This window comes from Camarhynchus parvulus, chromosome 1 (genome assembly GCF_901933205.1).
Source record: "Camarhynchus parvulus chromosome 1, STF_HiC, whole genome shotgun sequence".
NCBI classification, from domain to species: Eukaryota; Metazoa; Chordata; class Aves; order Passeriformes; family Thraupidae; genus Camarhynchus; species Camarhynchus parvulus.
Window position 1 is genome coordinate 16,366,913 of NC_044571.1, and position 24,736 is coordinate 16,391,648.

Consider the following 24,736-nt stretch of genomic DNA (forward strand, 5'->3'; position numbering starts at 1 on the left):
TTTTGTTAGGTACGAGAGTCAAAAAGTAATCTGTTCTCATGCAGGAATAAGTGGTGAAGGGAAAAGTGATGAACTCCAATTTATTATTTCTTTTATTTCAATGTATTTTTATAGTGTGTCAAAACACATCACCGATCTCCTCTCTGCTGACCAGTGACCGGACAAAAGGGAATGGCCTGAAGTTGTGTCAGGAGAGGGTTAGGTTGGATATCAGGAAAAGGTTCTTCACCCAGAGGGTGGTTGGGCACTGGAAGAGCCTCCCCAGGGAAGTGGCCATAACACCAAGTTCTGACAGAGCTTGAGAAGTGTTTGGATGCTCTCAGGCACAAGGTGTGACTCTTAGGGTGTCCTGTGCAGGGCCAGGAGTTGGACTCAATGATCCTTTTGGGTCCCTTCCAACTCAGGACATTCTGTGATTCTGTGAAATGTCTTCCATGTGCACATTTCTTTTCTAAACTCCAGTCCAAACCAAATTACAACAAAATTATCTTTTCCTCAGGTGGAGAAAGTAATGCACATGGATTAATCTGTAAATTGCTGTGCTCTGAAATCTGATTATCTGTTGTATGATAAGCTGCAAATAAGTTTGCTTTGGGAAAGGAAAAGGTTTTGGCAACCAGCATGACTGGATTGTAACTACAGGCTTGTTTGATATCCTGCATGAAACACCTGAAAATTCCTGGAAGTGGTTATTTGAGAATTTCAACCTCTTTGAAACAAGCTGAGGAAAAATACAGGTGCATTGTGATGTTGACACCTAGATGTGACTTAGGTTTTTAATGGCAGTACATACACAGCCCAACTAACGTACTTGAGCTGTAATAAACCCAGCTGGAAGGGCATGGACAGGAAAATACCCTGAAATACCTCTTCCTAAGATTTTTAGAAGAGTCATGAAGTAGTATATAAAGCTCTTTCTTTTCCCACTTTTTAGGCAAAGGTGGGTTCTTTTCTAAGTCATTTGTCTCCCACTGCATTACTAAAGTAGCTGTAACTGCAAACTGACAGTTTCCGGTCTTCCTTTCCTGAACCTTCCCTTCTCTGCTGCGTGTGGTACTTTTCTAATAAGGAACCACACACATTCATTAAGATGGTAACTGATAGCAGGAAGGTTGTGCAGACTCCTTAAAAAACATTAAATGTTTTGACTCTGTTTTTTTTTTTCTCTTAACAGAAAAAAATCTTGCCCGAACAACTGGCTCCTACATCTCTTTCTCCTCAGTCATCTCCTGAGGGGGAAAATGGCACTGCACAGATACTTAAAGATGGAATCAGTTTGTCTGGTGCAACTGCAGCAGTTATATCCACAGGTAAAAAACAAAGTGTGTGAAATGGCCTCCATGTCAAGCAGTTTCACTTTTATGAAGAATGTGCTGCAAACTTATTACTGTAAATCATTATCCAGCTGCCTTATTTTTGAAAGATTTTTGTAGGAGCCAGAGTTACTTTTCAGAACTGGTATTTTCATGCCCACATTATAGCAGTAAGTGCTGGACACAGGGACTTTTGATAGATCTGCTAGACCTGGCAGTTTGTTCCTGTGTGAAGAAGGAAACTGTACAGTTCTTTCATGTTCTGTCCTACTCCTTAATGTATGAAATGGGAACAGTTGTAGCTAAAAGCCCATATGATACTCTGATCCCATGCAAGCTGTACTGTAATGTTACATAATGGAGATTTTATCTCTATATAGCCTTACATGAAAAGAAACAACTCTGTTAAAACCCAGTAATGGCAATCAGAGGAAAAATATTCCTCTTTCCTCATGTTTGGTTTTTTTTTGCCTCTAAATATAATGAAATGTGTCTTGAAAAGGATTGGCAGAAAAGAAATTAGCCAGTAGATGAACTAACCCATTGAGGAACTGGTAACCCTATAGTGAAACAATTCATATATTGTTAGCCAAAATCTCAGAATTTTCTAAAAACTCCATAAATTACCATAATTTTGCTTGTAGTGCTTTTTTACATTCAAAATCTGTTTTTACAATAGAAGTTGTCAGGCTCTTCTCACGCCCAGTTTCAGTCATGAATGAGGGGAAAACAAGTACCTTTTTCCTAGGAAAATAAACCTTTTGCAAGGCAAAAGTTGTTTGCTGAGCCCAGACAGAAAATGCCATATTGTTGGTTTGTAGCTTTGATTATTTGTACAAATAGGTTTCCTTCAATTTGCAGACATCGGAGAGTAAACAGATATGCACGAAGACATTACATCATTAAAACTCTTGTAGAAATACTTTATTTTTAAATGCTTAGGGTTTTTATCTAAAATCAAACTACAGTTCAGAAAATATGTCAGTTCTTTGTGTAATAGAATGTTTAGATTGCTCAATCACCAGAGAGGCACATATTTTCATTAATCTGTAATGATGTCTTGGGTGCATTCATGGTCATGTGGCAGCCAGGATGAGCAAGAAAAAAAATCATCATTTACATGTTTCCCATGTTCTTCTGCCTCAGCAATTGTTTTGGAGGACTGTTGCACATTGTCTCTTTAAAAAGTAGTTACAAAAGTACTATATGATTGTTTTGTGCTACACTTAAACCATCATAGTGTTTGTAAGGAAGTGTTTATTTAGCAGACAAGCCGCGTTGCAGTGTGGAAATCCTGTGAGTGGTTCAGGTCTTCTGAAGCTACAGGCCTTTGGTAGACATCTGTGTGATGTATATGTTAGTGCCATATGGGTGCTGCAGAATGAGCATCAGTGGCAGGTATATAATACAGGGTTCTCTTTGTTGCAGCTTCTCAAATAGGAAAAAAATTAGGCAGTCACTTGGTAAGGCCTGCTTTGTAGAATTGTGACTTGATAGTTTGGAGTACCTGCCAGTAATTTGTACTTTACTGGAGCTAGTGTATGAGCAGAGATTAGTCAAAACGCAAGCACAGATCATGTCAATTTTGCTATATTAGTGAGGTAGAAGAGGGCTTCAGAAAGCAGGAAAAAAAGTGAGTTTAGGATTCAGTCAGGAGAACCTTGGTAGAAGAGCACTTTCTGCATGCTCTGAAAATATGTATGCATGTTCAGCATCTTGAGTTGACCAGTATAACTTTTCTGCAGGATTAAAACAATGACAAAATGACAATTTGCAGTTCTAACTTGGAAACATGTCTTGGTTCCTTGGCAATAAATATGGCTTGTACCTTTTCAGTGTGTGTTTATGTGAACAAATGTGGAAATTCTGGGCCTCACCTGGATAAGAAGAAGGTTCAGCAGCTTCCAGACCATTTTGGACCAGGTCCTGTAAATGTGGTACTTCAGCAGGCTGTTCAGGCTTGTGTGGATTGTGCCTATCAAGCCAAAACAGTCTTTGGATTTCTGAAATCTGGCCATCATGGAGGGGAAATGATAACTGGTATGTGAAGATGCTCTGTTTCTTTTGTTTCTTGTTGAACTTGAGGTGGGGCAGAAGAACTGAACTAGTTGCAATGAATTTTTATCACTTTTGTAGCTGTGTAAACACAGGTGTGAACATTGATGATGTATGATTTATCTTACTCTGAGTTCAGAGTTATTGGAACAATTCTTTAAATTTGAATTAAAATACAGCAATAGCAGTGTTTGAATTACAAATGCACAATACAGTTAGTTTCTTACACTAAGTAGAGCTTGTGTGCCTCATTTAGCAGCTGTAGCCAAACATTTGTCAAGTAAACTCACTACAAGTGAGATAATCAGCTTTATTAGTTCAAGTCCTTCACATAATCTTATCCATGCACTGCGTTTGTGCTCTTAAAGCATTAACCAAGTGGGTGACAAGTCTCAAACTAATCTGTTTAGCTTCCAGGCAAGTGATTCCGCATGTTAAGGTTGCTGCTGCTTCCCTTGCCCCATTCCCCACAACTGCAGCAGTATCTCAGGTCACTCTTCATCCACCGATGTCACCTGTTATGGAATAGGTTTATTTCTATGACATATTGATGGCAGGTCTGTAGATAAATCATCTCTGTGTCTCAATCTGAATAGCTGCTGCTTGACATTTTTTTCCTTCTAGACTAGGAAATATTCTATGTATAACAGTTTGCACATCAATTCATAAATCCGTGATGGTAAAAGACCTGGCATTACTTTAATCTCTTTACATTAAACCAGATGTGAAAGATGATTAGTGGAATAGAGAATCAGTTAAGTACTCATAAAGATGTTGCTGTCTAACTGTATTTAAAGAGCAGCACCCTAACCTGTGTATGGCAGAACTACAGTGAGCCTTGTTCAGGCATCCCCCTGAGTTTGTGCACAAAATGGATGCTGCTTCTCTGCTGTGTAGTAGAGGTTTAGTGGCATCGTTTGAAACTGGTACTGCTTTATTTTTTCACTATATATGAATGTTTGTTATATTATTAATACCTTGCTGTACCTGTTTCAGACAAGTCAGTTTTCTGGAGCAAAATGCCCTGAGATGTTCATTGCCAGTACTCTCTTTGTGATTGTTTGATTGTTTATCAACAAGGGCTAAATTCCAGGCCAGTGGCATCTCTGGGCTGTGACTGAGTAATTGAAAATAATATTTCTGAACAGGAGAGAGAAATTTCAGATTCCTTATGTAGCTGTGGCTTGTTTGCATTCAAAAATTCTGTACAGAAAGGATTTACTGTTGTGCATCTGGCTTCACCCCAAGGCCAGTATTCTGGATCTGAGGACTCTGGTGATGTGCACTGCTCCGGAGTCCTGGTCTGGCTGATAGTAAAGCTACAAGCCCCCAGTGGGTTTCTAGTGTTCTTGAGCTCTTGCTTCTTCTTGGCTTGTCAAACAGGTAGCTGAGAAGTGGCTGAGCAAACACTCCTTGTCATTTTATCAAAAATTTGTGTGTGATAAGTTTTGTGAAGCATAAAATGTGACTTAGATTAATGTAGCACATTACATCTAGCTGTGCACATGAATAGTAAGGAAGAAGAGGGAAGCAACAGTAGAATAAAATAAGGAAATACAGTTGTAGCCTTTTTGTTTTAAAGTGGGTTTGGAGGGTGGCTTGTTGTTCAGGATTTGATTGGGGTTTTTTTAACTGTCAAGAAAAAAAATGTGGCAGAGAATAAGCAAAGAAATCTAAGTCTTTTGTGAATTGATGCATTTATAGAAAGTATTATACCTTCCATAGGAGGCAACAGTGTGCTGATGAGGACATGGATAAAATAATCTTGCTAGAATACATGGAATAATTAGTGGGTTCTTTTGGTTCAGCTACCAAGGAAAATAATTGTTTTGAATAACATTAAATTTAGGATTTTTCCATCTTTCTCAAACAAAAGCACAAAGTATTTTATTTTTGCTTAATGCATAAGCTTTCCATTCAGGCAAATAAAACAGAAAGGAAATTAAAGGCTTGATTAGCAAGCCCACTAATGGTGGTGGTGTCAGCCCCTTTTTTCTCTTTGTAACACAGAGACTATGGTGTTTGATGGGATGAAAAAGATTGAGGCTCAGATAAATTTTCTCAATTAAAATCTGACTCTAGGATGAGTGTCATCACTATCAGAAAAACACATTTCTCTGATTGTTTTGTTCTCAGCCTTTTTCCCAGCTTGAACCTGGTATGTAAAACATGCTTAAAGAATAGAAGGTGAAGCAATGAGTATGACTCTTCCTCCTGAGGGCTGGGGTTGCACATGCAAGCTCCAGTTCCTGTTTATATATTGTTAAAATTGAGGTTATGGCACCTCAGAGGTACTCCTTTTTATTTTTTCCACTAGCATTTATCTGGGAAGTAAGATGCTTATGTTTTTCCCAAGCAGAGTAGACAGCTGAGCCTGTGAATCTGGATCCCACGCCCTTGGCTGGAGTTTGTATGGGTGCCCTCAGGTGTTGAGAGTCTGGGGGAGCTGTGTTTGCACTGATTGTTTATTTGTGGATTTTTCTCATGGAATGTTTTGCTGGGGCAGTCACAACACCTCAGCTGTTTCTTGCTTTATTCTCTTGACAACTCCTGAGTAACATTGTTCTTTTCGATGTTTTTTTTTCAAAATGAGAAATTAAGGAGTATAGAATAAGTCATTTCCCCAAAGGCTGTATAGGAAGATCCATAAGGCTATTATAGAACATTTTAAATTTCTGCTGTAGTTGACTACTACCTTGCAGTTAATTTGTCAGGAGGTCAAGCTATGGTAGGTCTCACAGCCCATTTGCTCTCCAGACCTGGTTAAATTCCAAGAAAAAATTTGCCTTTGGAGACTCCTTCCCCAAACAGGATGTAGAGGACCTTGTGTCTGAGCTACATGTGGGACTGTTAATCATTAGCATTTCATTTGGACATTGGAGCCTGGAAAAAACCTAATAGGCCATGGAAACACTTCAGCGTTGTAGTACTGACTCTTAAACTTCAAGCACTTGCAATGGTCAGTCTGTCATGAAAGCAAGTGGGAGAGGTAGCACATTGTTGTTGGTGCTGGCTGGTTAACTCACATTAATCAGAAGCTTCCTTACATCAACAGTGAAGTAATTGACACTTCAGATTTCCTAAAGAAACCTAAAATATGCTAGACTTAGGCATTTTCCTTGGTTTTGTGTATATTATCTGTCTCTTTTGTAACACAATATGGAAATATTCCTGAATTCAGATCTGTGAGTAAAGGCTCTAAGGCTCTTTCTTGTCATTTCTGGCTCTTTTTTTTTTTTTTTTTTAAAGCATCTGCCACCAACAAAATGTGATCCTTTAAAGCTCTGCTTATCATTTGGAAACTTATGTTAACAACAGAAAGCTGCATGACAGGCTGAAAACCAAAAAGACAAATTGATGCATAAACCTGGTGTTTATGCCACTTCTTTTCAGCCTTAAGCTTAAGCTGCAAGTTTGTTCCTGCTTTGTTCTAAAGTCTTCCTAATCACAAGTAACTAAAGTTTCAGCTGATGTAATGGTAATTATTTATCCATGTATCTGGAGTATTGATTCTTTTCCAAACCTTACTAATTTTCACAAAAAAGAAAAATATCCTCAGCTACCACACTGAGGGCAAGGAAAGAGATCAACAAGGAAAAGACATAGGCACATGTCCAGGCTCTTTGTAATCACTCAGTTTAAAAGACAACAGATCCATTTGTGGCTGCTGTGGTATCTCTGCCACCTAACTCCTGTTGAAATAAATGGGTGCTTGACCACTGTAGTGTTGACAGCAGGATAGATTTCTCTAGGGATAAAATAGCAAATGGCAAAATAATTTCTGAGTGTCAGAATGTCAGTGGTAATGGATGCCAGCACCTTACCACAAGTATTCTCCATTCAGTTAGAAACTGAGAAAAAATATATTAAAATTGTTTGTTTCATTTCTTTAAGGTTTTTTTTGGGTTTTGTTTTGTTTTTGTTTTTTTAATAAGTGTTTGGGCTCTTCGTTGACTTTTTTTTGGAAGATTGTGGGGTATTTTTTTAGCAAGTATTGTAAAGGGTCTTCCTTGTGCTATCTCCTGTAAATAGGTGGTGGAGAGCTTGCTGCTTTATGAGCGATGGAATTCCACATAAAGTTTCAGTGATGAGGGAGTAGTTGTAAGTTTTGCTATACTGGTGTGAATCCAAAATTATTTTATTAAAATAAGTTCCCATAGAACAAATTTAAACAGACATGGATCCCATGGAAGGCGAAATGATTGGATAGAAATTTTTTAAACTATCAGAATGACTGTTTACTCCTCTCATGTCTTGCATGGTTTAAATCAAGTCTGGATGTCTTCTCCTTTAAGTTAATGATGGTGTTTTACTATACTTCATGATGCTTGGGGGGTGTTTGACATAATCTTCTTATTCACAGCTTCCTTTGATGGGGAAAAGCATGCCATCAATCTTCCTTCTGTAAACAGTGCATCGTTTGTCCTACGCTTCTTGGAGAAGCTCTGCCACAGTCTGCAATGTGATAATCTCTTCAGTAGCCAGCCCTTCAGCCCTTACATGGGATGTGCCCACAGTCCTATGGAGTACGATAGGAATAAGCCAGGTGCTGTTAATCACTTGTTATTTTCAAGTGCTGATATTTCTGAGAAATGTGGGGGCTTTATGAAATGCAACTTTTTGGTTTTTCTGTGACATGAATTGCTTAAAATTTATACACTTCAGTTCTTAGTGAATTGGTTCCAGTGTGGAAGTGCTTTGACAGTAATGGATAGGTCATACCACATGTGCAGAAATAATTTTGTTCAGCAAACTCCTCCTTGTAGGTAAGCCAGAAAACATATGTACCTTACTACTGTGATACTGCTAAAAAGACAAGCTCAAAACTTCATATTTCATTTGTTAAATTTATGTTTGGCTCATAAACTGAATTTACCAAAATATGCTTGCTGTCTGTGAGAAGGCACTTCCTCTGAAAGGGAGTTCAACAGTCAAGTCCAAAGTCTTTTCTTTCTCTTTTTACCTTACTGAGGGGTGGCTCAAAAATTTTACCTTCTACTATGTACAGTCCAGTGATCTAGAAGAAAAACTTGTGAAATTGGCTGCCTGTGAAATTTTGTGCTAGTTCAAATACCTTTGCTGCACCAGGAATGTAGAGTGAAGGGGAGATGCAATTACTTGCCCAAGATCTCCCAACAGGTTTTTGTAGGACCTGGTACTACAAGTCCCAGGTGAAGCCAGGAGTCACAGCTGAGATAGCTTTGTTGTCATTTCACAGGATTTATATTGGGAATGAAGCCTCCTCAGAGCTCTTTGATAGCTGAGTCTGTGTTCTGGGTGCTGCTCTGTAGAATTTTTTTTCCTCTTTCCAATGCAGAAATTATGTTTATAATTCTATCTATTGTATGAAAGTTCTTAGTTTTAACTATTCAGGAAGGTAGACAGGGTCAAGATTACTCAGCTTTGAAATTTTGTATTGAAGTGACTGAGTCTGTGTTACACAAGAAATGGAGCTCTAACATGGTGAAGGGCTGATGTCTGTCTTTGCTTTTGTCTCTGGACTTAGCCCATGAGCAGCTTTATGCTAGAGTAACAAGTAGTGGCTTTTCCTCTTCACAGCCAAAGAAGAAATACCTGAGAACAGGAGTGCTAAACGCTACCCTCAGGACTCTCCACCATACACTGCTCCTCTTTCCCCTAAGCTTCCCAGAAATGATGCTCATCCATCTGAAGGTAATTACATTATGTCAGAATTATATATGAGGATTATTTATGGTTTCAGTATTTCCAGTCAAAAAGGACTGAGTACAACATATGTATCTGGTTTGTCTCTAGCCTTTGGCAGGTCAGGGTGGAAGTATGTTAATTATTGATCACTGGCACTTAGCACTTAAAGAAGATCTACTGCAAGTTCCAGCAGTGCTTCTGCTAAACCCACAGCCTTTTCTGTGGAGGGGCTCAGGCACACAGGTGACAGATGGAGCCTCCTGCTCCATGTAGGGCTACTGAGCAGAAAACCAATTGCGTTGAAATTGGTTAGGAGATAAATTGAAAGCAACTCTTAACTCCAGGCTGGGTTCATTAAGTGAGTAAGGGTGCAGCTACATGATACAATTCAGCTGAGTTTATGGCTAGCTAGGTGCCAGTGGAAGTTGTGCTGCTCCTGCTTTCCTTGCCTCCTTGTCCCTGCACTGAGTCCTAGCCCACCCCCTGCTCCCTTTCCCTGGCTGGGTAGTGAGCTGAAGCAGTGAGCAAAAGCACAGAAAACATTCTGGTGTGTAGGAGCGGTTGATGGTCTCCTGCGCAGTTGGGATGGACGGAGACGAGAGATCTCTGAGGCTAGGTTGTGGACTTGAGTTTATTACAAGGGCGTGGGTGCAGGGCCCTGCTGGGAGCTGCCAGCCACAGCTCAGAGCAGGGCCGAGAGGAGAAGAGAGAGAGAGCGAAGAAGAGCAGGAAAAAGAGAGCAAGAGAGAGAAGTTCCCGTTACAATAGATTAAATCATCTTCTGTGTTGAATATTCTGATTCTCACTAACCAATGTAGTACAAGATACAAATCTTATAGCATTCACATACAGCCTATAGGAATCACTACATTACCATACTGTGTTACACTTTAAACCCTAAAAACTACTCTTTAGACCTCTCCTACTGAGCAGGCAGGGTCTGCTTCTGACCCTTGGACCTGCTTGCTTGGAGAGGGTATTGTTTCATCAAGAAGGGGATTACCTGCTCAGCCGCACCATTGTTTTCCTGTTGTTCATTAGCTAGGAGATCTCAAAGGTTGCCTTCATTTCAATCTTGCTTATAGTTTCTATATTCTCAAAATCTTTTGCCAAGCAATCATATTTATAGGGCTTCCCTGTTCCATCTTCACCAACACTGGTGAAGTCTTGTTTTACTTCCCTGGAGTGACTCTCTGTGAACTTGGATGAGCACAGGGAAGGATTGAGTGGAAGCCCCCCCTGTGACAGCTCACTCTTAGGCTGGTGTAGATCACAGATGAAATAACACTTCTTCCTGTGCTGCAGCTCAGCTGCAGTAACTGAACACATGTCTAGTCTTAAGTCTGCCTCAGATGTGAAGTAAAGCATCTAGGTTTAAATGTCAGTGAGAGAGACACAGCAGAATGGTTGAGTATTTGCTATTTAACTGGTTAAGACATGCTAAGTTGATGATACTGACTTATCCCATCTGATAAATACTTTCTCTTGCAGCAAGATACTTGCACATCATTTCCAAGGGCTTTTTTGAAGTATAATGGAGATTAGTAATTTTTTCCTCCTTTTTTTCTTTTTTTTTTGTTTGTGACCTTGAAATGATTTTGTATCTGTTGCCATGAGTGGAGGCAGGATATCTCTTCTGTGCATATTAAAAAGCCATAAGACTAAAGTTAAAGCAGAAAAGGATGTAAAATTAATTTTTTTCAAATGATAACTTATTTAAAATTATATGTCTTATTGTTTTGTATATATATAAAATAGTCACATCTTTATATTTCCTGTAACTGTTATTATACAAAGTTCTGCATTGATTATTGACTCCCATGTCTTCACAAAAGAAGTTCTGGTTTAATTCCAGAGATACATTATATATGTAAGTTATATTTCTGGTACTAACATAATAAGTGTGGAGCACTTAATAATGCTCAAATGAAGTTGTTTCATTTGGAGCAAAAGAAATGTTTAAGTAGATCTGCAGTATCTTGTAAGAAATCTTACTCAAGTAAACATGAGTACACATTCTGCTTTTTATTCCTTGTTTGCTAGCAGATCTTCTACAGATGGAGTCAGGGTACCCTTTAAAATACTTTTTAAGATCACTAGTTCGTTTTAAAATGCAGTTACTTGAATAAGAAGTAATTAAAGTAAGTGTTTTTCCATAGTTTCAGAGGTTTGAAATTGTTCTCTGTGTATTTTAACAGGCAAAAAGTGTTCTCTAGCATTGTGTGTTTCCCATTAGGACAATGTCCTCTGCTGAAAATCTGGAGGCAATTTTGTAGCGGTCAGTCATGGGTTGGTTAACAAGAAAGATCTGCCCCCAAAAAGTTCTGGTTCCATTGAGACACAGTTGTCTTAAAATAGTTGTTTTGAAATATCATTTGAAGGCAAAATGGAGTAATTGTGGGAAAGTCTTTCAAACAGCTCGTTTTCCTTCTGATCTGCTCAGGGATATGCTTTGCAGGTTTTGCTGCCTTTCTTGCTCACTAACAGTTTCTTCTTAAAGTTACGAAAGATAGAGAAGGAGGGAGTGGGGAATAACTCAGACTCCCTTCCCCTGAAAACAGAGTGTTCCTACTACTGTGTCCAATTACATCATTTTGTTATGTATGAGACAGAACAACTGGCTTCTAATTCCCAGAAGAGCCTCAAGAAAACAAAACATCCAGTTCCTGCTAAGGCTTCAGTGCCTAAACAGTCTGCTGTCAGCCCTGCATTTGAAACTGAAGGCCTCTAACTGGCCTTTCATTAATCTGCCCAGAGGTCAGGCATTCTGCAGTGGAACCTCCCATCTCCTTCCATACCCCTGTTATTCACAGCTGCTCAAAATGCCGAGGTGGGCGAACTGAGTCACTCCATGGATTGCAATGCTCCATTTCCTAGATGCCAGTTTCGCTGCAATGTGTTTGTAGAGAAGCTGGATGGATGGATTGGATACTATAGCTACTGAACAGAAAGCCTTACCTAAAAAATGAGGGAAATATACCAGCTTTTCCACCTTGTGTATATGAGTTTAGAATTTACAGTAAGATAAATTCAAATGCTGATATCTTGGAGGAAAAAAAGCAGAGTTGATCTTTCCCAAACCTAGTATTTCCTTCAGGATATTTAACATCAGAGAGAAACCTGGGATATAACTGGAATGAATACAATTAAGTTCTTTTGCAATACAGTAAATTTTTAACATTTTTTCCTACAGAAATCTCGACAAACTTAATGTAAACCAATTATTAAAAAACAAAAAACCCCCAACCTGCTACCAGATTCCTGCTAGTTTACCATAAAAACTTTAAAAATCTTTTTCCTTGTTATGTTACATGGAGTTGGTACATGCTATAATACTCCAGTTGAAACTCTCTGCTGGGGAGTGTTGTCTCCATTGTTCCATCCTACCTTTCAAGACTTCTGAAATCTGAATGTACAGGTTCAATCAGTTAAACCTTATGCTCCTTCATAGAGCTTTGCTGTAACAATTTAAGGTATCAGCTCTGCCTTTCAGCCTTGGACTGAGATGTGATTTCATTCTCTACATCTCTAATTTTCCCTTGGTTGGCTACATTTTAATTTTGTAGTGTGTATCATTTACTTCATCTTTTAAAGTGTCTCTGAAATTCTGTGGAATGATACCTTTTGTTTTTAATCTTGGTAAGTTGCTGTATGTACTTCTGAGAAATAGAAAGGCTTTTATTTTCTTGTTTGTTTTCTTCAAACAAATTCAGTAGCTTCTTTGCTTTTTCTGTGATTCGGGTCTGACAAACTAGAAAGTTTTGCAGCAGTTATTTTGAAAGTTATTTGTATGAAAGAGAAGAACTTGTATCCATAAAAGCTTCTTTATTCCATGACTATCAATGTGCACAAGTCTCTAGGACCATATAGAACCTGCCCAGGAGTACTGAAGGAGCTGGTGGAAGTGCTCACCTCCTTTCACCTTACTGTGCTCTACAGTTATGTGAAAGAAGGTTATTGGGAGGTGAGAATTCATATCTTTTCCCAACTAACACTTCTCCCAAGCGATAGGACAAGAGGAAATGGCCTCAAGTTGCACATGAAGAAGTTCAAATTGGGTATTAGGAAAAGTTTCTTCACTAAAGTCTTGTCAAGCATTGGAACAGTCTGCCCAGGGTTGAGTCACCATCCCTGGGAGTATTTAAAAGACATGTAGATATGGTTCAGTGGTGAACACAGTGGTACTGGGTTAACAATGGTCATTGTGGCTTTTTCCAGCCAAAATAATTCTGTGGTTCCATTCTGTGATTCTATGGTCTTGCCTTACTGAATTCACTAAGCAGGGAGCTGGCTCTCTGAGAGCCTTTAACTCCCTTTCAGGGTTATGCTGTTTGAAGGTCAAAATACTCATAACAGTTCTTCACTGTACTACACTTTAAACAGGATTGAGAAAGAGAACCTGAGAGAAGAACCTCAAGCAAGAGCTGCAGAAGGGAACCTCAAGCAAGTTAAAAGCATGCTTGAGAAGGTCACTGGGTTTTTTAGGAAAATACTCTTCCTTTGGTTTAAATTGGGTATTTGCCCAATAAATTCTTGAAAGTTTTCATATAAGAAGAGTAGTAAAAAAAGCTTATTTCAGGAACTTGTTTTGCAGAACATACCAGTTCTTATTCCAAAGAATATGCTGCCTCACTAGCATATGTTTTATAACTTCAGTAGAGTTATTTTCAAGATGGTAGTGTGGGGCTTACACTTCTGTGAACCTGTTAGCTATATTTTTCCAGCTCTTAACTCTGCTGCCAAAGCAGCATTTGTTTTATACAGATTTGTACATCATGCTTCCAAGTTCTTTCTTGTGCTAGATACTGGTCTGATGCAAACAGAGGAGAATATCTATGATTGCTAGAGAATGGAGTGGTGTTCCTGTTGATTTGGGTTTTTTTTCCTCCTGCAGCATGCTTCTCTCAAACATTGGGCTGAATGGGAGTGGAATTTTCAGTAATCAAGCAAACCTGGCTCCTGTCTCATGGCCCAGGGAAAGGGACATGCTGAACTACATTCAAGTGGCTTAGAATCAGTATTGACAGACTTTAAAAAGTTCACAGGTCTTCTGAGTGGATCTTGTTTTTCTTTTGTAGAGTATAAATTTGCTGAAAAGACATAAGAACTAGAATATTTTTATACTCTCCCCCTGAGACTTCAGGGTTTTTTTACTTGCTCCGTGGGTTCAGTAATTTACCTGTATCTTTAGCTTTCCAGAGCCTGCAGTTAGAGACCTTGAAACCCTGCCCTATGCAAAGAACTATGTGAAGATAAAGCGGATAAAGATGTTTTGTGGTCAAAACATGTTACATTAGTGTGCCATACCAGGCACTCACAGCCTTCTGTGGCTTTGTCTGTAACCTCTTCCCTTTTTAATAATGGCACCTCTGTCTGAACCTGTGGGGTCCATAGATATTAATTGTCCATTTATTTTCTTTATGAAGTTGGTAACTCCCTCTGCTGTTTAGAACTTAGTTAACATGAGGGAGTTTTTTGCATCAATAATGTCTTGCAAAATAAATGCTACATAATAATAATGGTTGGCTTTTTAATTATATGTTTAAAAAGCAATGAAAATTCTTGACTAAAATTATTTGATGTATCAATATTTACAGCAGATAATTTTATAAAAAAAAATTCCTCTGTAATTTCCCTGCTCAGAGCTTTCAGTAAGTACAACTGAAATGATTAATGGAAAAATGTCTCAAACTTGATGTATTAAATCTTTTGCTACAAAAATAATGTTTGAAAATACAATAAGAGCCCAATGGTTAGTTGAGGAAAAGGGACAAACATTCAGTCTCAGTGATTGTCTCACAAGAAATTTGTTAACAGGATTACAATCTATCAGTACCTTCAAGAGACCATAGATAGACCTTAAGTAACAAAGGTGTAATGTCCATCACTTTGAACATATTGGTGCTTGCTTTTTGTGTAGCAGAAACACTGCCTATAGAGGAAAACAGCACTTCCAAAGAACACCGATTTTCTGAGGATTCTATGGATTCTGCACTTAATTCTGTAAATCCATCAAACCCAGCCTGTCGGAATTCCACGGAGTACCGCCCTTCAGGAAATGCTGCATATTACAGAAACTCCCATCAGCCAGCAACTGCTACCTCAAATTCAGCCCCAGTCCTGCGCAGGCTGTCCCTGAGCTCGGCTGGGAGCAGTGGTTACTATGAAGTCAGCAGGAATAGGATACAGCGGCGGATTGAAGGTATGCTGTTACACAAAACCTTCCAGAATATGCAACTGCTTCAATTAACAGGCAAAGTTATGAATAAAGAAGTTCTTTGCCATTGGAGAGCTTGCATAGGGAGTGAAATGTGCTGTTGCCAAGCACGTCAGGCTTGCTAACGTAACTGCAAATATAGAACTTAAGCCTTTTAGTACTAATAGTGTAGTGCAAGCCAGGAAAGGTCTTTGCTGCTGCAGCTTCTTCTTGCTGTTGTGATGGACCCTGCAGCAAGCCAGAGCAGACAGGGATACCTATAAGCAGCTCACTTCCTGAGCATCTTATCAAATATTGCCATGTTGCTGAAATACAGGGATAGGGTTTCCTACTGTCTCTCCCTCTGTCTGCACAGCTTCACTTGCCTTTGCCTCATTCCCAGTTAATAGCATCTTGGGACCCAGGAGCCAAGTACAAGTAGAACTAATCCCTCTAGGGATGTCACAGTGCTAATTTGTGCTGCTGTAAATATTTGCAGTTACAGAAGTCATTTAAAGATAAAAGGAACAGTTCAGTATTATTAGAAGGAAAATAAAGCTTCTTTTCATTTTAATATATTGCAAACAATGCATAATAAATGCCATAAGGTAATATTAAAGTGTCTTACGTGAAATGTGTTATCCCTGTACAAACTAGTGATGCTTCTTCCTTTCACAATATTTCTGTATTAAAAGCTGCAAGTTCCACAACTGGACCGGATTTGAATTCACTAAAAAGGGAACCTTCAAGAATATTGAATAAGGATCCATCTACTTGGTCAATAGAGGAAGTAGTGCGTTTTGTGAAAGAAGCTGATCCACGGGCACTGGCTCCACATGCAGAACTCTTCAGGAGACATGTATGATGCTTGTCCATTCTGTTCTAGTAGATTGTATCATGTTAATCTCTTAAAATACAACTTTCATGTCTGTTTGCTGGTGGAGGTGGAGTAGACTTTCTTGATATATTAGAGAGAGGTGGAAAATTATTTTTCTACCTGAAACCCCTCCTGCAGTAAATTTTTTCTGTCTTTCAGTCTTGCTAGGCTAACATAAATAGCCACCTCTTTTCAGTGTATGTGGAATAATGTCAACCTGGCAGTGCCCAAGTTCTAATGGCCAACATCCATTGTGCCTCTAGAGACGATGGCATTCTCATGCACTGTGTGTGGCATTCGGTCCCCCTGTTTTGGAGACTTAATCTTCTAGAGCAGAGATTATGTTATCCATTGTTAGCTAGGCACTTGGTCATTGATACTAAAATTCACAGAACTGAAATATTTAATTAATCTGTTTGAGAAAACAAGGGTTTCACAGGTCTGACTAGATGTTATCTTTAGAGACAGAAACTGTTACCAGTTTGTGGTAGGTTTGGTCTCCCCTATTTCTTCTTGCTGTGCCTTTCAATGGTAGGCTGCTCAGTAAAGAGCTGCTTTCTTATTTTATTGCATATATGGCCCTCCAAAAAGAGATTGGCTTTCTCTTTAGTAGTATTTCATCTATGTTCTGCTCCAGCTCCTCCTAACAGTTTAATCTCTGAGTAAGGTGGATTGGAAGGAAAAATCAGAATAACTTCTGATGTAGATTCCTGTCTTATATTTTATTCTTAGTTGTATAACAACGGTAAATGTCACTTGTTTTGTCAGGTTTATGTTTAAAAAAGCAAGACAGAGTGTTTCTCTTTATGGTGCTTTATGGAACTAATTGCCTGTCTGTGGTATGTAATGATACTAAGAGCTTAGGACTGTCATATTTCAGCAGCTTCTCAGTCAGACAGTTGAAATCTGACTAGGTTGTCCTTGGTCTTGATCTTGACAATCTCTTTGGTTCAACATGGAAATAGATCTGTCTAATTTCCCATATTTAGATGGTCTCTAGCCCTTTCCTCCATGTGACCATTTGCACACGTATGCCAAAATCCTCCCACAGCTGTTTTCAAGGTTCAGTGCAAGGCCTCAGTGTTTGGATCATTTAATCTCTAACTGCACAGACCTTCCTTTGCAGCCTCTTTTTATTTTTTCCCTTGACCCATTCACTTTTTTTCCTGGTGGGAAACCCTAATTCTGAGGGCTGTTTGGTCAGTTTCTTTTATTTACTATTATTTTCTTTCTTTAACATCTCAAATACTTAATCACACATTAAAAAATACTAATTAAATTTCAGTGGTCATCTGTAAATTCAAACTTACAGGTGCTGTTTTATATATAGTAGATATATTTTTACTACAGTATAAACACCTGTAATGTACTTTCCCGTTTTCCCGTGCAGCTTGTTAAAGTAGTTGTCTGTTGTGTTTATTCTCTTCCTTCTGCAGGAAATTGATGGGAAAGCACTACTCTTACTGAGGAGTGATATGATAATGAAATATATGGGACTGAAGCTGGGGCCTGCCCTAAAGTTGTGCTACCACATTGAACGACTTAAACAAGGAAAGTTCTAGCCAGTGGGGATCCCACAAACGTGAGTTGGAGTCACACCAAGCTCTCAGGTCCACAGCCATCGCCTTCATTTGAAATGCTTTTGCTGATAGAAACCTTTATTTTTTGGAAGTGGCCTCGAATTGTAAAAGAGACATTCAGGATAAAAGGGGGGGAGGGATTTGTATTACATTCTAGTATTTTTGCAAACTCTTTCACAGAAAGTTGGCAGGGAGGGACAATTGATCATACCGGGTGTGGGCAGATCTGGTAACAATGCTCTCCGAATCCTGAAAAGTGTGTTCTGTGTTACAGGCTTCAGCCAATGTGTTCATATCCAGAACCAAAACAGCTGAATCCCAAAGGGAGATAATAAATTAAACCAGCATCAGGTGTTAATATTTTTTACAGGGGTGGCTGTAAACTTTTATATTGCAAGAAAATCTTAAAATAGAAGATTTCATCTCTGTAGTGAATATTCTGGTCTTTCAGAAGAGAGGAAGGGTAATGGAAGAGAGGGCTTAATACAAGTATAAGCTTTTATAAAGTGTGATTATCAGTCCTTTGGGAAGTTATGAGGACAAATGTATCATATATTGTCAGTTTAGGCAGGCAGTAAATATTTCTGTTTCATGGAAGGTCATATTGGCTGTATAAACAGCCATTTCTGAGACAGACTGATTTCACTGGAACAATGCATCCACATATTAAACATTCCATCTTTTTGCTAAGTTTGGCATGAATGTGTTCATGCTTTTTATATGTACACGTGTATGTGTCAGGGAAATACATACTATATAAAAATATACATACACACTGTACATATATTTTCAGTTTTTTAATGTGTACTTTGCACTGTGCCAGAGAGAACTGTACAATTTCTTGGGGTTTTTTACCAGTAAATTTAGTTGTGTATTACTTTCATTAGCACCTGTTTAATTTGTTCTTGGAGTCAGAAGGTGACAAACAATCAAAAGGTGTTTTCATTCATACAGGCAAGATCCCTGAACTATGCAATACTCCTGGTTATTCATCCCTTAACTCTGAGCCATATATTCTGATATATATTTGGAAAGACACATTTGGTTCCAATGTTTTGGGTTTATATTTCCTGTGAGGAAGTGCTACTATGTAACTGATTAACCTTTTTTGGGTAAAATTGGTGCTGTTTGTATAAGCTGCAAGAATGAGTGGTGATAATAAAACACTTTGTTGTCACTGCCAGTTGTAAAATACATCAGGGACAAGAAAATATACTTTCTGTTTAGGAAACTGAATGTACTGTATGTAATAGTCAAGTGATAAAACTGTTTGTTAGGGAAGGTGTAGTCCTAAAATGGTAGGATTTATTATATTTCTTAATGCCTTTTTATATGAAAGCATATAGTATAAATGTATTTTTTACAAATTCCTTTTTTGAAGATGACTTTCTTTACCCATAGACTGATACTCATCAGATTTCAGCAGAGGTACTGCTAGAAAACAGTGAATTTTGTGACTCACAAGTCCAAGTATTTTGTTATTTTAAGTGACTGCAATGCAATTTCAATTCAGAAAGTCATTTGGGTCCTGAGAATTGTTTTTGTTATTACATCATTAGACATTTGACACTAAAGTTTATCTGTATCGATTTGTTTTGCATATCTTTTGTGGTGCATGTATGCTTAGATGATACAATACAGGCGTGCTCTTAATAGTAAGAAAACGTCAGAGCATTGATTGAAGAAACAGTGTTTTCTCTTGGTGTTAGAAAAATTCTGGCTTCACTTTCATATGGTTACACCAAGAATTATATATTAATGAAAACATCATGCCCCACGTGTTCAGTATATTGTTTATACATATATATAATTGTATGCTACTACTTCTGTGCTTTATTATGCTGAATTTGGCTTCTTCAGCATAAAAAGATCCCGTACAATTTAAGTGGAAGTAATTGACTGAAAACAGTTTTCATTTTTTACATTGCCTTTGGCATAAGAAGAACAAAGATGTTTGAATTTTCTGTTTGGTTTTTTGTATATGGCACTATTATGGGTATAAATATTTGTTCAAGGCTTTCTGTGTACCCATGTGCACAAAGATAACTGTGATGTTGCTGTACCAGAATTTCTCCGTGTGCTGTTGCGTGAGTTTCAAGCATTCAGAGAATATATTTTTTATTCTTAATTTTCAGTGGGATGTTCTTATCTAGCAAGAAAAATAAAATAGTTTGTTCCTTGTTGTAACTGTCTGTTCTGTTTGATGTCGTGTGGATGGGTGAATGTTTTCTATGCAGGCAGGGGAGGCTGTCTGATCTGGCATTTGGCTATTCTTGACAGTTCATGGAAACATCTGATATGAGGAGGTTTTAATGAAAAGGGTAAGATCATTCCAACCTTGCTCATCTGAAGCAATTAATGTTTGAATTTGGGTTGTTCTATGCTTTCAAAGTAAGAACTTATCTAGTTATTCAACTATTTTGTTTTGTATATCTCATTTTGCAACTTAAAGCTTATAGAATTCTCATACAACCACTGAGGGAAAGAGGCTGATAAAAACTGTTTGTGCTGTGTTCAGATAAAGATATGAAGTATTTTAAATCAAAGTGGTTAATGGCAGTAAGTGTGAACTTTGTAGACTTCAAGCTTTCTTATTTCTGTGATACAGAAGTCTCTTGTTCCAGTGACTGTTATCAGCAATCAGTCAGTGCCTGAGAAGGAACTTGGATTGCGTTAATGGTAACCTCACAACTGTCACTGGCAGTTGATGGAAATTGGAAGTTTGGCAGTACCAGTAGTCCAGAGGCATTTGGCATCTGATCTCTCTCAGAACATACTTAGTATCTTTTTGGTGTTTATTTGATATACAAGACAATATGATTTAGTCTCTTTGTTTCTCCAAGTTGCTTTTCTATCAACATGGGTTCATCTGTTTATCTGCTTCTGTAACTTTTGGTCATCTTAGAAGACAGGGCCATAACTCCTCAGTGCATTGTGGGACTATTGGAAATTAAAATACTGCTGCCTGGGAGGACTAGCAGCTCTAAAAATTATTTTTGCAGAACACATATGCAACAGTGGAATTGAAGAAAGCTGGAGGGTAGGGTGTGGCAGTATACATATTGTAAGACTTTTTCACACATATGTAGGAATGACAGTGAAAGACAGCAATATCATGTTACCAATGTTGGCTTGAAGGATGGAGCATCTTCCCCTTTTTTGTTGCTTTGGATAAAGACATACCATTTTTTATTTCAGGTGGTAGACACAGGCACAAAGATGTTCATCTTATTACTCATTATATTGGACGAACTCTTCCTCTGCAGTAAGGGATATAATTTGCAAAAAGTGGTGTTAACCATCTCTGTAGCTCTGACAGTTTTATGTGAGTCTGTGGATGTGATTATGTAAGCCCTGAACATGATACAAAAATTCTGAATTTGAGTATCTCCAGTATTTTTGTAGAGGAAAAATGAGCCCTGGGTGGGGATGACTAAAATCTTGAACTTTTAACCTGATCAGATAAAAGTTTCTTTGTGCTTGTCTGTCCTTTAATTTAAGCTGAAATTCAGAGAATTGAAATACGGGTACACTGAGGCAAAGCTGGTATTCAGTAATTCAGTCTTTTCCATGTTCTATGTAATGAGGTCCCCCTCCTCATTCAGCAGCGGGCCCAAGTTTTCCACAGTCTTCTTTTGTTAGTTATAGAATGTTGTCTATTTTAATGCAGGATCATGGAGAGAAACACATTTTAAAAGGGAATGATAGCAGTATTTTTTTCTTTGATTGGCCAGCTAGTTACATAATAGAGTAAAATGGATGAAGAGGTGTGAACCTCTTCTAAGTAATGAGTGTCCTCATCTTTTTGTCGCTCTTTCTGCTGAGTTGAGACTGTGTAGAGTTACGCTGGCTTGGCTTGAAGGGGAAAAAAGAAAAAAAGAGAGACCTCCTTGAGATCAATTTCAAAGGTCATCTATTCCTCCTCTCTATCGTTATTACAAGTAAAACCGTGAGAGTGAGTAAAAAGTGCTCATTTGGAACTGCCTAAGAGTGATGCAGGGAGGCAGAAGCTGATTTCATGTCCATTTTAGTGGTGAAATGATTGCTGCTTTTTTTTCAAGCCTTGATTATAATCTTTCGCTCTGTAAAGCTTCCTAACTAGCCCATAATCCTGGGATTGTGTTCCCCAACTGTCAGTGTTCCTGTTGTTTCAAAGGTCATGCAGAGCCATTTTGAGACTTGTTAAAATCTGAAGAGTCTGTTGTAAACTCAGTGTTGTTAGTCTGCAACTGTATACATAACATTTTATATATATTTTTAGTGTGAAAACTGCAGAGATAAGGTTAGGGGGTTATTTAATGGTGAAGTATTTTGCTACTTTGTTCTCTGATGGTTTGTTCTAAATAAATCCTCATTATTGTGGCTGTGGTAGATGACGGGAGTCCTGTGAGCACTTAAAATATGCCATTACAGTGATCCAGCGGGCTTTTAAATTCCTCGCTTACATAATCATCCATCCCTGTCCTAGCAGATAATTTTGATTAGCTGTAATTTGTCCCATTTTAATCAGAATTAGCTTCTATCAGCTCCGGAATCTCCGAGTCCTGCTGTACATGCTGAGGAGTCCTGCACAAGCCGTTTCTCCTCATAGCTTTATAGACCACTGCTAGTTTTATTTCAGCTTTCATTAACTGCAGGGGAATTGTTTAGTGCTGATAGTGAAGGCTGCACATCTCTACTTCTTTTCTTTTTAAAATACACGAAGGCATTTTTATCCACAGAGATTCAATTTCCAGCTTCCAAAATCTCAAGGCCTTTGAGGACAAACAGCACAAGCAAACAGGTGCCAGCACAAGGGGAAGGGGAGGTTGCATCCCGTGTTGTCTGAACAGACAAGCGTGAACAGATGTACAGCTTGAAGCTGGCAGAAACCCTCTCTGCCAATGGCTCCTTTCTAGTTGTGACAGCTGGAAGAAAATGAATATGCCACAAAAGTACCATGACAATTGCCATTACCCTGTGTTGGCTGTCCCAGCTCTAAGGTCCAGATTAGGAAAGACAGACTCATGTACCCGTCCAGGCGGATGCTGAGGCCATTGGCAAGGCAGTGGGAAAAAATGTAATGAATGCTGGTACACCTTAGAAAGTCTGGTGTTCAAATGCAAGAGGTCATGATTTTACGGAATTTTTTCCCTTTGTCATATTTAGTTTTTTTCAGTAGTTATGGAGGCACTCTATTTCCCCAAGCAATTGGGCTAATGCCGTCTAGATTTCCAAGAGTGAAGTTTTCAGACAGGTCTGAACTCTTCCACAACTTCCATCTCTCCAAACTAGTGCTGCAGAACATGTTTCCTCTTTTTGAAGACCCTTTTGAGGGAAGAATCTTCCCATGTGCATTTTAATCCTCCATGTTATGAAAAGTAAGGGAAGGAGTCTGCAGTTTTTGCTTGGTTTATCTCTGATGTACCAGTGATTGCTACTGATTTCAGCCCTTGCCTGGAGATGTGCCCGGTACTTACTCTGTTATGAACAGATGCCTCCCACCTGCACAGTGTTACTCAAGGTGTGATCTACAAAGTGCTTTTCTTTTTAAGTCCCTGTGCTTAAATGAGCAAAATTGTGGGGAGGGAGAAATTAATAAATAAATGCTCAGATTTAGTCTACCCTTGGTTTATGCTTGTATCTTAGGGGTGAGGTGGAACATAATTGCTAATAATTGTTTTATTGGAAGATAATTGTTTATTAGGTTCAGTGGGTAATGGGACAGTGGGCAGGTTTTGCTGGTTGGTTGGTTTTAGTTTGGGGTGGGGTTTTTTTGGTTTGTGGTGGAGTTTTCATTGTCTTGATTTTTTTTTTTTTGGTTTTTGGTTTGTTTTTTTTTTTAACCTGACTGCTATCAGCTGTTCATTTGTTTTCAAGAGGGCAGCTCAGCAAAAGGAAACATATTACTTTCATACATCTTTGCATTAATTGTAATTGCCTGGGTGGTGTTTGGCTACAGGAAATGAACAGGTTGGGGAAAGTTTAAATGTTTTGAAAGAAAACAGAAATGCAAGGCTGGGATGAGTGATAGGGTTTGCTTGCAGTAAACATAGGAAGGAAAATACATGAAGAATGAAGTAATGGAAAATTAGGAAGGAGAAAAACAGGTGGATATATCAAGATAAACTGTTTCAGATTCACAGATGACTTGTGTCTTTGTTCATGTTAAGCTGGGATTTTTCAGGGGAAAGTTAGGAATAAACATTTTGAACCATGTCAGGGATGTGAAGTCTTATCTTGACATGCTTTTATCTGAAAACAAGGGATGAATCCTTGTAATTCCCAACCCAGTTTTTGGGACATGCACTCTCTGTCCTTAAATTGTTTCTTAGATGCTGCTAACAACTCACTATTGGTATGACTTCTTTTAAAGCCAGAACAGTTGAGGGGCCAAAACCTGGGAACACAGGCTTGGGTTTGACTTAATGTAACTTCATTTCTTGACATCACAGTTGTCCAGACTCTTTCTGACTTTAGTCCATGAGAGTCGAGGGTATGAGTGATCTGACCAAATACCAACATCTGCTTTAAGCGACTTCTTGACTCTACTGTTTTATTAGCCAGTTTCTATCATGGGAGACTCAATACTCATTTCAACTTTAGCACATGACCTAATTGCCCACCTAAAGTTCTCTTCATTGCAAGTAAGCTGGAACAACCCTCTTACTCAAGTCCTTCATTGGAAGACCTTGTTGGCATTGAGTAGCAAATGTTCAGGTGCACATTACAGTAACCAAGCAGTGTTGGCCAGGTCCCATGTTCTACCACACAAGAGGTCTGGCTTTAAAGTCCAGTTGTTCAGAATATCTAGCCAAAATTCTATCCACAGAGAATATTTGTGCTTTCTTAGATTTTTGTTGTTTCACAGAATGCTGTGGCAAAAAGCAGACAGCAAGCACTTAAATATTCTGTTGGTGTCTTTAAACCCCACTCTGATCCCTGTGTACACAAATGCAGGTGGTTCTAGGTGAGTGTGGCATATGCATCATAGGGCTGTAAGATTGAGTGTGGTGGCTTTTGCCATCATGGCTGAGCTGTGGAGGGTCTCTGAAGGGTAGGTACATGC

The 24,736-nt window shown here is 38.6% G+C and overlaps 1 protein-coding gene across 6 annotated transcripts in view; it reads left to right on the top strand.

Moving 5' to 3' along the window:
* SCML2 (Scm polycomb group protein like 2) overlaps positions 1-19,863 on the top strand; it is a 72,118-nt gene extending 52,255 nt beyond the window's left edge. For 5 of the 6 annotated variants that reach the window (XM_030946529.1, XM_030946566.1, XM_030946537.1 and 2 more), the window contains 7 exons: positions 1,175-1,310; positions 3,150-3,353; positions 7,732-7,914; positions 8,928-9,041; positions 14,956-15,237; positions 15,927-16,090; positions 17,545-19,863. In XM_030946529.1, coding sequence (XP_030802389.1) covers positions 1,175-1,310; positions 3,150-3,353; positions 7,732-7,914; positions 8,928-9,041; positions 14,956-15,237; positions 15,927-16,090; positions 17,545-17,670 — 1,209 coding nt within the window. In that variant the 3' untranslated portion in view covers positions 17,671-19,863. The remainder of the gene's footprint in view (positions 1-1,174; positions 1,311-3,149; positions 3,354-7,731; positions 7,915-8,927; positions 9,042-14,955; positions 15,238-15,926; positions 16,091-17,544) is intronic. The other variant, XM_030946555.1, reaches the window with a different exon arrangement.
* The last annotated feature ends 4,873 nt before the right edge of the window (positions 19,864-24,736 follow it).